General features: G+C 50.2%; 3 protein-coding genes across 3 annotated transcripts; 1 reads left to right on the top strand and 2 right to left on the bottom strand.

Moving 5' to 3' along the window:
* Nucleotides 1-236: 236 nt before the first annotated feature.
* COL26b_010069 (uncharacterized protein) lies at nt 237-1,919 on the bottom strand (the record flags this gene model as incomplete). The annotated part of the gene is made up of 3 exons (XM_053182780.1): nt 237-1,268; nt 1,473-1,528; nt 1,613-1,919. The coding sequence occupies 3 exons, from the start codon at nt 1,917-1,919 to the stop codon at nt 237-239; spliced, it is 1,395 nt and encodes a 464-aa protein (XP_053033316.1).
* A 1,229-nt stretch (nt 1,920-3,148) lies between these two features.
* Nucleotides 3,149-4,671, top strand: COL26b_010068 (uncharacterized protein; the record flags this gene model as incomplete). Its single annotated transcript, XM_053182779.1, has 3 exons — nt 3,149-3,730; nt 3,827-4,264; nt 4,318-4,671. The coding sequence occupies 3 exons, from the start codon at nt 3,149-3,151 to the stop codon at nt 4,669-4,671; spliced, it is 1,374 nt and encodes a 457-aa protein (XP_053033315.1).
* A 537-nt stretch (nt 4,672-5,208) lies between these two features.
* On the bottom strand, nt 5,209-6,926 carry COL26b_010067 (uncharacterized protein; the record flags this gene model as incomplete). Its single annotated transcript, XM_053182778.1, has 7 exons — nt 5,209-5,261; nt 5,315-5,386; nt 5,499-5,545; nt 5,820-5,957; nt 6,017-6,117; nt 6,306-6,646; nt 6,701-6,926. The coding sequence occupies 7 exons, from the start codon at nt 6,924-6,926 to the stop codon at nt 5,209-5,211; spliced, it is 978 nt and encodes a 325-aa protein (XP_053033314.1).
* Nucleotides 6,927-12,177: the final 5,251 nt, after the last annotated feature.

Below are 12,177 nucleotides of genomic sequence, written 5' to 3'. Positions count from 1 at the left end.
TATCATAGCAAGACTTACTCTTCTAAAAATCAACTACCTAACCAACCCCACCTCACGCATAAAGCTACTCTTTACCTTAACGCTTCGAAGACCTAGCCGAGCAACTATCTTCACCGGCTCTTTTGCAAAGAGTCGGGCTAACTTTGCAACCGTGTGATCTGTCGCGTCACCTAACTTCTCCGCAAACAACTTGATAGCCTCCGCCATATGCCCTCCAAGTACGTCTAGGGTCATCGTCATCGATGGCAACAGCATGTGTATTCGCCTCGCGTGCGTCTCCGATCCGAGCCCCCGTCGACAACTTGGTTCGAAGAAGCTTCTGCGGGTGATATCTCCAACTCGGCAAGCGCACGGAGAATTTCCTTCTCAGTTTCCCTGTTTCTATCGGCATTGTGAACTCCGCCTGCCTTATCATCTTCCGCAAGTATCTTGAGAATGCGTCGCTCCGCCTCCCTCCTCGGGTCACTCGCGTATGTGTGACCAGGGTCTTCTGTCTCATAGTGCGTCCACGGGCGGTAAATCCTCGTGTCGGCGCCTCCACTGAGGCGGTGAAAGCAGAGGGCCTGAAATATGAACTTCATTATTCCAACATCCGGCAGGTCCGCCTTCTTGTCTGCCCAGATCGTTATGATCGTCCCTGAGTTGAGCGGCTGTCCTGACTCGTACCGAAATTCATAGTTCTCGGCCGACCATTCCTCCATCATCTCCCTCGGGTCGGCTCCAAAGTCTTCGACCTTGTCCAAGGGGCATCTGAGATTGGTCCTTGGTAGCCAGTGACAGCGTATCTCCAGACCGTGTTGCCTCATCTCTTCGGGTCTCTTCTCTTCCTCTCGCGCCTGGATCCTGTCGGCCTCAGCCTCGGCATCGGCCTTTCTCTCCAAGTTGCACTCCATGGCCCGTCTAGACCTTCGATTCGGACTCTCCCCAGAGGCGACAAGGTTAACGTCAACTGTCCGTAAGCCTGCGGATGTACCAGACCGATGGTCTGGGTCTGGAATCTTCAGAGAGGCGTCATCTGTCTGCAACTCCGCATGTCCTTGGGTGCGGCTATCACCAGTGGCTGGTCCCGTGTTCATTTCTTGGCCGTTGGACTCTCCGGAAGGTGCGTTCAGCTCAGGTTTGCGTTGAGAAATATAACTGACTGGCTCCAAACCAAAGATGGCGTCGTCCATGTACTTGTGAAGCTTATGCGTGAGAGTCACCATGTTACTCGGGGTATCAATGATGGTGCCGGACCCGATAAGTTTGACCTCTAGGTCTCTGTAAGCCTGTGGGCCTATGAAGACTCTCATTACAAAACAAAAGCCATCGCATGGCTGATTTGCGGCTGATACCAAAAACGGCGGCGAAGTGGCAAATCTGGCTCTCGTGACATCCCGTTGCGACGCACTTGTTGTCGTCGCGATCGCCAGCCTGCGCAGTGATTGTTAGCCACAATTGCCATAGAACAGGGGCTGAAGAATCTTCCATACTTTCTCCGCTGCGCTTTCATTACGAGCGATGTTCTCCGGTTTATCGCCAACTTGGTCTGCGCGACAAGTAGCTGCGATGTCATGAATCATTAGCACATGCTGTTCTTACGTGTGAGACTCTGGCTTCTTGCTTTGCTTACCATAGCCTACGTAGGCGTGTGTATTTAGGACAGCTGACTTGAGCTCGATGGCGGTAGCCAGTCTGGTAGATGAAAGGTATTCGTTGCTGTTGTCTGTTCTGCTGAGGGTAGCATGAATGCTTTCAAGACGGCGTAATTCAGTTGTCCATAGCAGCGCCCAGAACCGGGCCTGCTGGAAAACCGCCTGTTCTGCCTCACTCAAAACCCAGATACTCTCGTCCGTCAACAGAATGAGCTGAATCTCGCTTACATAACGTCTTCGGATATCGATCTCATCCTCATTCAGATAGCTGACATTTCGGCCCATGTCAACTTTGGTATCCTCTCGAGCGAACTTTTGCAAGGTTTGCGTGGAGTCGTGTGCCACCAAGTAATGAGACTGGCAGATGATCGTTCTGGGAGGGTTTGGAGATTGGAACGTGGCTGGGAAAGCACGACGGACGCCCTTTCTTAAATGAGCAACTAAGAGTGGAAGGTACGTTTAGGGCATACGGGTGTTCCTTCCACGCATTGAATAAGCTTTTGTTTTTTGAAAGGACCGACCTTGGTGGCAGACCGACAACAACTCTGATGGCGTCCCGTGAAAAAGAACAAGAGAAAAAAAGAAGAAAGAAAGAAGGTGGAGAAAATGGCTCCCCATAAGCATGTCGGCGACGACATTGACAAGCGACAGCCAATTGTTGAGAGACTGACTCTATGTGTTCATTCAAAGAAAAGTCTTCGTTTGCGCGATGGGAAATGGACTTTTGAGCGCCTAAGTCGGCCCTACCTTCCAGTAATGAGTGAGTATCGAAGGGGAGAACTCGAGAGACGGGCAGATGAAATTTGGGAAGGGAAGGCTTTTCCAGCCTTGGGTGTCTTGAGAAATGCCAAAGTTCGTCTTTGCTACAAATGAGTTAAGAGCAACCCCATCTCTCAATTTTGTTCCTTCCCGCTAGGCTTGTGAGAAGCCCAAGCTGGTTGTACCCGGAAACTCACCTTTGTCTGCCCTTGCGCCCCACCTACCGCCGTACCAGGCTGCCTCAGTTGCCGTTTTGTGAACCCATTGAAGCATTTCTTGCATCCTTCGGAAAGTTCTACTAGGCTCTCACTTCTCCCGTTTCCACAATCTACAGGCAAGCCTTGTCTTCGCAAGCCTGCGGTGGCAACTCATCTCTTCTACCCTCGCTTCGTCCCAAAACGAGCAGAAAATTGTATGTGACACGGCTGTCTTTCCATTTCGATGAGAACGGCTGTTTTCACTGTGCTGGAGCGACTAACTTTCCTGTGGTCATTTACTCTGCGTCATTTTCGTCGTCATCCGTGGTCTTCGCTCGTCGTTTGGCGACGCGACCATCGTCTTCGGCAGGAATTATCAAGTACACAGGAGATACAGTCGCGCAGACACAGGGAGATAGGGTGGACTCTTTTTGCTTTTTTCTTTTGATTCCTTTCTTGCTCTTGCTTTTTCCCTGTTTTGGAGAGACAGTGGCCACCAAGAATTGACACTAACACTTTCTCCAGGCTGAACTCACTATGGCCACGGGAAATCAAAACATGGCCTACCAGCCTGCAGGAAGGCTTAGGTTCGATGACCAGTACCCCTCAAGACCGCGACGACAGTTGGTTTGGGTCAGATATCCTACGCCCAAGAGAATGCGAGCGAAGAAACACCTGACGGATATGATTGACCCCGAGACGGGCGAACACAAGGCCTGGACTGACAACACATTGCCTGGTCAAGTGGAGATCTCGGAATGGGATGTCGGCAAGCCTGATGCGGATATCTACCCCAAGGTAATTCAAGTCATGAGCGTCGGATACTACATCCCGAAAGCCCACAAACCGGAGCAAAACAACTTCATGTCCGAGAATTTCATTCAAAGGACCCTTGCGGGATCTTGCTTCCGAGTTGGATTGCCTTTGGCTTCCGCGCCCAGAAGCGTTCCGACCACCAGTTCTAGCAGAGCTGCAAAGAAAGAGAAGGTCTCAGGAAACCGCACGTATGCCCTGGTTCTGGTGGGCACAGGGGTCGATGGTGCCCCTCCTGTCGGTTATTATATTCCTGGTGGCAGATCACAGATTTTCTTCCACCCCGAGTGGCTTGAAGGCGTCAACTTAGGTAACGTATCAGACACAGTCAGCGATCATGCGATTCAGAACGCTTGGAATGTTGGCTATGCTGCCTTGACTGCCAAAATGCCTAAATCCATCGATGGCAATCTAACCAAGTAGACCGGTACTCACGGCAGCGGAAAACAACGGAAGTCAGCAGCGAACTGCATCAGTGACGATACCGACGACAGCAGTGACGACAGCGACGATACCGACGATGGTAGCAATGACAGCGACGACTCCAGCGACAGTAGCGGACGACAGCAGACGGCACCAGCGGTCGACAACGGCGACTGCAGCGGCAACAACGGTGAGCCTATTGCAAATTTACCAGAAGATACGTACAAGGTTTATTACGAAATGGTAAAGATGAAGAACATTATCAACTCCACCATGACCCAGGAAGAGAAGACAGCCTCTGCCGCATTGGTGGCTCAATGGTGGAGAGATTCGAAGTCGAAGCGTCTCCGTCAGCGGTATCAGCCTATCGTGGACCTCACATGCGCCGAGAAAATCATCTCTATGCCCCAAGCAGAGTCTGCTCTCCTCCAGATTCGTGTAAGGTTTTCTTTCAACGTAAAATGTTGTACTTACCGACTCAAATCTTCCAGACTATGTGGCCACGCACTTTCGAGCATCCCAAAGCCGCGACCCTCGACGCGAAGTTCATTCAGAAACTCTCTTTTATCTTGTGCAGCCCCGAAAACGACGTTTCTATCGATCGCAACGAGCTGGGAAATGTGCTTTGCGTTCTTGTGGAAATGCTACCGGCTGGAGACATGCCAACCAGCGAAGACGTCCAAAGGGCACAGGACTTGCCCCGCCGTCTTTACCTGAACAATAGACCCCCGGCCAGCACCCGCTCATCGTCAAACTCGAAGTCGCATGCCAACAATGACAACAGCAAAACAAACGATGCGTTTGGTGCTCACATGGACGAGGAGGAAGACATTTACAGCCCTTGATCAGCTGCCTGGTGTGATTGGACAGGCTGAAGTGACCAGCACCAGTCTTTCGGATGGATTTGGTATGGACGTAACTGCATGACGGCTGTTTGGCCCACCCTCGACTTTTCGACGAAGGCTTCTCAGTGGGTTCATCTCACGGCATGATCGACAAGACGGCGATTGCTCTATTCCTCCACCACGCAGGAAAGGGTTTCGTTGAGTCGAACATGACTTACATCACAATTGGTCAAGTTTATTAGTAGACAGTGCAATACAAAAGATCACCTTCATGTCATACGCGGATTGTTTCCTCCGAATTTGAGTTCTCAATTCATAACCTGCCCTAATCCAGGTACTGTGAAGCGACCAGAAGAAGGCCCATGGAAAAGACTGCATAATCTCAACACAGACGCACATATGAGTATCCAACCGCTATCCCCCATTTGCTGCATCCTAGTATATGCCAGTCCCTGAGTTTCTATTTGTCAAATAGGGCCCAAGCGCTGGTCAATTAGCATCCGGCGTAGATTGCTTATTTCACAGGTTAGTATCATGTCAGGTGAATAGCAAGAGTAGGACCCGGGGAAGTTTACATTGAGCGAAGAGGGCTGCAAAAAAATCATTAGCATAGAGTATACAGGGATGGAATTGAGAGACTTACTGTAAGTGTCAGCATGGTTGAGGTTTTGCGAAGCGCTGAGAGAGCGAACGAAGTTGTATCCGTAACCGCCGTCTGTTGTGTTGGTCAGTGATATTTTCAGGTATGCGAAAGCCGAGGTGGACGCGACTGCCAGGTAGCCAATAACCTGAGCCATGGGCAAATCAAGTAAACGAAAGAAACTTACAGTCAGAAGTGCCTCTAATCTGGGTAAGATGAGTCATCTCGTGCAAGCTATGTCATGGTTAGCCTCAGTTCTCTCCTCGACCCCAAACCTCAACACCACCACTCCATCGGGATGAGTTGTCTTACATCCTGCGAAGATGTTAGTAAGTTATAAAGCGCAAAGAGGGCTGATTCACGTGGTCTGCTGGTCTTGGGCATGACAAGTGCTAGATGCCGCGGTCATCGTGAAGAAGAGAGGGCAGTTAACCATGTAGCTTTGGGACGGCCTGGGTTGATGGTCAGCATCTCCACCAACGCACATCGGGATCAAGGTGGAACCGACAGTGTGTAGGCGATGACACCGTTGGAGCAGGCAGGGTAAACGTCAGTGCAGTATTGGCGAGAAACACCAGAGGTGGTGCTGCCGCACTCGCTGGCGATTCTGGAGAAGACGGTGGCGACGGTGTTGCGAGTAGCGGTGCTGATGGTGTGTGCGTTAGCGACGAGAATGCTTCGAATCTTCTTCAGAACAAAACTCACGTGGAAGACTTGAAGTACTCAGTCATGCGAGCAGCAGGGCCAGAAGCAGCGGCCGAGGAGGCGGCGACGGCGAGGGAGCGGCAACGGCTGATGGCGTTAACCTAGGAAGGACAATGTCAGCTGGGCTCCAGAGTCCGAACAGAACAGCCGATGCGATTCTAGCTGGATTAAAACAGAAAGTGAACAATAGATGTTGCTGCAATAATTTTTATGGACGATAGCAGACAGGATGTAGCTCATGTCCGACACGAAGCCGGATCGAGACGGAGATGACCCGGGTGAGACCCACAGTAGCGGTGCGGCGGGTGCCAGTGCAGTCGGACTGAACGACCGTGCGCTTGGCCAAAAAGCGGGCGCGGACGGCAGCGGCCTCCTCGCCGTTGACAGCAGTGTGAACACTGTTGCTGGAGAAGGGGATGGTGCCAGCCAGCTCGGTGGAGTCGGCCTCGGCGTAAGAGAAGGCACCGGAGCTGACGATGTCAATCTCGCCAGCGGTGCTAAGGTCGTGAAGCTCGGCAGCATCGAACTCGACCTCGACGGACTCGCCGGCGCCGATGACCTGGAAAGCTTCCTCGGTCAAGCCGGAGGTGGCCATCAGGAGACGGACACCATCGAACTCAACCTTGTTACCTGGGTGGAGGATATTAGCACTCGGCTCCGTTCGGGCGCGAAAGAAATAATTACCAGAAGCGAAAACCTCGACCTTCTCGACAGGGGCAGTGTCAAGAATGGTGCCGGTCTTGAAGAGCTTGAGGGCTGAGTCACCAATGTTGGTGAGGACGGCCTTGACACCGGAGTTGCCAACGGTCTCGAGCTTGACATCGAGGGGGGAGGTGTCGCGCTTGGCCATGTCAACAGACACGGCGCTGGCGAGCGTGGCCAGGAGGGAAACTCCGAGAGAGAACTTCATTGTGGAGACAGGAACCAAGAGGCAAGATCAGAGACTGTGAGGAGGTATGAGTTAGTGGTGAGACAGGAGAAGAGCCGTGAACTTGCCGCTTCGATACCGGCCGCTTTATACTAAATACCCTCCTCCCAATCGATGCTGATGTTGACATATATCTCATAGACCTGGTAACAGACATGCATATTGAAGGGCCTCGATGCTTGAGCTAGCGAGAAAAAGGAAGACGAAGCAGCGCCCAGTCTGCCTAGACGGCCTTGGGATGAAAACATGGAAGGTAGGTTGGACAGGGCAGACCGTTGCCAAGGGGTAGCTAATATCAAGACGGATGGTCGTTAAGGTTTGCTGCAGCTGCTGATCACATTGGGACGACAAGTTCTCAACCTTGCAGATAACACCTCGAGTATGAGTATTGCCCATCGCAGCCCCGCACGGAATGCCCCCGGAGCCTCTGCCGAAGGGGTCTTGCTATCGTGGGCCGTTCTAAGGTAGTCACACGAACAGGACGAACAAGTCCGGTATCTTTATTAATATCACGCAAACGCATTGACAATGTCGTCTAACCCGTACTCAAGAAGACCTGTTGTACATTAGGCAAACAGTTCCTACCAAAAGAAAGCCTCAGTTATTGAGAAAGCGCACGAAATCGCCGTGTGGCCACGATTTGGGGGCTCGGGCGGCACTGTTCAGGACTCTGTACGGGCCACGCCGCCGGAGGAGGATAGACTTTTGCGCTCAGTCGAGACCGCAAAGACCAGGGGTTCATCACATTTCGGCAGTCCAGCCACGTTGCTACGACCCAATGGGAGTATCAAGCAAGTTTAACCGAACCTAGCAATCAATGATGCCGAGAATCGATGCATAGCATCGGCTGCCAATGAGATATTGCCAATTGTTGGGTGCCAAGGGGTTGCCAAGTGCACAAGACGGAGACTAGCTCAAGGATGGAAGGAGGTAAATAAGCATGAAACGCCTCTCGCTTCCGCCAGCGTCAATCGAGTTTTCTTGGTCAACTTCACGAAAGGCAGTGTCGGGTTGTTTGCATGTTGAGAAATCATGGTTCGTCAAGTGGTCTGAGTGATAAGGCAGTGAGGGCATTGCGTGTCGTCGAAAGATAGGAAAGCTATGGCTAAGCGAGATCGCGTCAGCGTTGCATTGGGCCTGAGAGGTTGGTAGCCAAAATAGGGAGCTGTGAGCCGACTGGCCAAGGTGGTAAAGGACTTAGCCGGAAAGGTATCAGCTTGTCTGCAGTAGTTGACCAGGGCCCAAATCCGGTGAAAGCTTCATGTTGTCACCGTTGATATCTCGGCCCAAGGCGAACACGATGATATTCAGACTACCAAAGCTCAAGCAGCCCACAATGTTGATTTTCCACCACTCGAGCTGTAATGACAAAACGACCTTCCTTCTTCAGCACGGCTATTGAGCTGCGAGAAAGCGGAGGGGCAGGCATACCAAGGCAAATTAGTCTCTCGGCATCGCAGTACGTATCCGATTAAGATAGTGCACCTCATTTCTTATTGTCTCTTGGCAATAAATGCCTCCGCACGGAAATTTCCTCTCCCCGCAGTAAATGCTCTTGCCCAGACCGCCAAGCTCAACAACACCAAGACTTTCCAAGATTCTTGGATGCTTAACGCTTAGACAAGACTTTCCAATGCCGCATTTCCGTATTCTTCGTGATGTCAAGACTCACTTTTGGGCTTTGCGCTTCAGCACAAATATTAAAAGAAGCAGGTCTTTCTAGGCATTATCTTGTGCTTCCAGCAGCTCAGCCTGCTTTGGTCGCGTGGTGTGACGCGATACCGTGATATGATTTATTCCTGCGGCTTGATGAGCTGATTACTGAGATAAGTAAGCCCCAGAATTACACTCGCGTATATTCGCAGCTCTTGGGTTGCAGACTAATCGTGGTGTCATTGTGTCAGCCAGTTGCAGTAAGTGGTAAGTTTGGTTCAACTGAGCGAGCTTCCTACTATAGATGTTGTTGATGTCTTGACAATAGATAGAACCTATGTCGCCACCAATGATATTTCGCAATTAAATATGACATGACGAAAATATTGATGCCGACGGCACGAGCACACGATACTGAAATGTTGGGAGCAACCAAAAATACATTTCTAGGCTCGCATAGACTTCACCAAATCCAAGTCCCATCCATTCTTGAAGAAAAGCAATGGTTGCCGATCGGTCAATCATCGGGGGCATTTCTGGATTCTTAGCCCGAAGCCAGCAATGTCAGTTAGACTTCTCCATTTGGAAAGAAATCAGTGTCGGGCCACGCATGATCTAAACCCAAAATCCCATGCACCATCCCTTTATCTCTGGCTGTGTTCAATTTGGGTTGTCAATACCTGTAATGAGTTGATATGTTACGTCGACATGTTCATATGCGCTATGTACGTCTGAAAGTCCCGCCAAAGCTAGGGATAGGGGCACCGTGCTCGCAGCTGGATTGATATCCGTTGATCACTGTGACACGACGACTTTGGATTTTTGTGGCATCATGACGTTGATCCGTGCGGAAGTCGCGCTCTATTCTAGCGGATGGGCTGAGACATGTTAGCCTTGGTATTATTACTGCTAAGTTCTGAAAAGTGCAAGCAAGGAACTGGGGCGAAATGGGTAACACTCACGCCATGGATGCCGCGTAAGAGGCTGCAGTTGATCCCCACGCAGATTCAGTCGTAAACGATGCTGAGCTGGAAGACGAGGCTTTTTATGGTTTGAACTGGGAAACAACAACAGATTGTTTCCGCAGTGTTTTGCTGCGACCCGTCCTGGGGTTTTGTGCTTGGGAAGCTATCTCAATTTGAACTATTTCGAGACGCACGCGATTGAAATCCGAAGGCTTTTCTCGTGTTTCCGACTTCGCATCAGTAGCTGGCGTGGAGCTCGGCGAATCGATGTTTCCCGCGTGTGCGGGAGAGGCGAATCTTTTTGAAACTCTGTACCATTTCCCGCACGATGCAGTCTTGCTGTTCCTGAATTAGATACATCTTTTGAGCCAGTATGTAAGAATCCATGACAGCTTACCACTGAAAGTTATTGCCAACTTTGCTTTCTCCTCTAGAACCACATCCTGGACAGATGTTTTGTTCTGTCCCATCTAGATTACGGTCTTCAAGATTGAAGATCATGCACATATTGATCTTCATCCCAGCACGCAGAGCAACCGTCCAAGGTAGCGACCGGTCTAGTTCGGTTCCACTCACATCTTCTTCAAGACCATATTCTCTATTCAGAACTTTGTCGTAGCCTTTCTTGTCCTCGAAAATATGTTGAATATTAGTCTCGAAGTGCTAGATGAGGAAAGAGACTCGGTCAGTATATGTCGGGCAAGAAGAGAAATCAAACTGGCGGCGGGACTTAGGAGTTGACTTAACCCTTACATTCCAGGAACGGATCCATTTGAGCGGGATCTCCAACACGAATCCTAGCGCGTCTTCGAAAATAATGGGCTTTTGGAACGTGGGGTCTGGGCCTGCGAAGTATCTGTGCCGTGTTTCAATATCGCGAACGTCAGCAAGTAGCAGGAAGAGTGCGGAGACCCGTTTGCCTAGACTCTCGAGAGTTGCGGAGCTTTCCTGAAGTTCTGTTATCATCAAGTGGTCATTTTCCTCCTGAAGCTTCACACGATCTCCCATTGCGCAGACTTCCAGCATTAGCTCCCGCAGTCCAGCGCTCTGTTCCTTCTGAATCAGCATCTGATATTGCATATCATCTGATTGCTTCGCAAGTATCTCTGTGATTTGATGCATTCGTTCTCTCATTGTCGCATTATTGACTCTTGCTACTTTCCTGGATAAAGTCAGCGGCACTTCGCGTCAGTCTTCTCTGAGGGCTTTCTCACTGCGCCTGCAGGATGATGACTAGGGTGAGTCTTGCGGTACTAGTGTTGATATTGTCTTGCAGTTCCTTCAATCTTTCCGCCTCGCGAAATCTAAACTCAACCTTCTTAAGGCTGGCCCGAAGGGGATTGCTGGGATGCATGTGATCACCAAGGGCACTTTCATATTTTGCTCGAAAGTATGCCAGCGCCTCTCGCATATCTTCTGCAGCGTTTTCGATCGTCTCTTTGATAATATCTTCGATCTCTGAGAGCCAGCCCGAATGCTCACGATCTTGGTAAATGGCAAGGACCTAGCAAGATACCGAGTCAACTCATTTTCGGTGTTCACTTCAGGCCTACGCTTCAAGAAATTCTGCAGCTGTTTGAAGAGATTGCCTTCCATAAAACTTGAACAAATGAGTCAATATCATTCTTCAAACATCGATATATCTTGTGGCTGCCTTGACTTTCGCCTAGAGCCTTCCCTAATGCCATCCCAATTTGGCACCGGGTAAGAATATCGCCCAGACTCCCGAAAGTGAAAGCGGCAGACATTCTGTTCACAGTTGTTCCGGAGAACCTGCACTGGAAGAGGCGGCGAAGTCAATTACGCCGTAGCTCAACGTAAACATGGATAAGATAGGGATTCTGATTGCTTTTCAAGCTGCGGGGCTTCTATCATATATGAGATAATGCACTGCCTTACGTGACATGCTACGTTGCATTTCACATCCACTCAGAATTAAGACAAGCTAGTGCTGCGGTAAGCTGCACCGCCACAGGCAGACTCGGCGGCGTCCCAATGGTGTAGTGATACGAAGCTTTTGTGTCCAATGAAGAGGTCCAATCATGGTCGCTTTCTTTCACCCAATCAACCACTGCGGGTAGAAAAGAACGCGCTGTGGAATCGAAGCATACGTACCTTATTTATCAGCGGACGGCGAATACAAAGGGTTACTTGGACACTGGGTGAACTGAAAGAAGGGCAGGAAATATGCTGCTTCCACATGCTGTAAAACCCGACTTCTTGAATATAAATGCCCGATTACTCGCTTGAGCAGAACATGATTGCTTCAAGACTTGAAGCCAAGGTAGCAGAAGCAAGGTACCTTAAATTGTGGCCCTGCCCTTTGCTAGTGTTCAATGCACAACGCAAGCTTCAATACCTCCTAAATTGGAAAATGAATCCAGTGTACCAATCCATCAGATGCAGCTGACTACTACGCTATGCAAGGTGTCAAGTCTTTCTGTTAAATGGCGAAAAGTATTGCAGTATTTGAAGAGTTCCCGGTGATTTCTTACAGCTGTCTATGTACTGGCGTCCCTCACTTGGTACATTTCCAACTCCTTTTTCGGGCCATTACATGATGCGTCGCTCGGTCCTGGTAAATGAACAAGGTGTGATGATGATTATGCGCTGCC

This window comes from Colletotrichum chrysophilum, assembly GCF_026319265.1.
Source record: "Colletotrichum chrysophilum strain AFK26 chromosome Unknown scaffold_103, whole genome shotgun sequence".
Lineage (NCBI taxonomy): Eukaryota > Fungi > Ascomycota > Sordariomycetes > Glomerellales > Glomerellaceae > Colletotrichum > Colletotrichum chrysophilum.
Note: the sequence above shows the minus strand (reverse complement) of the source record. Positions and strands in the feature narration are given on the sequence as shown.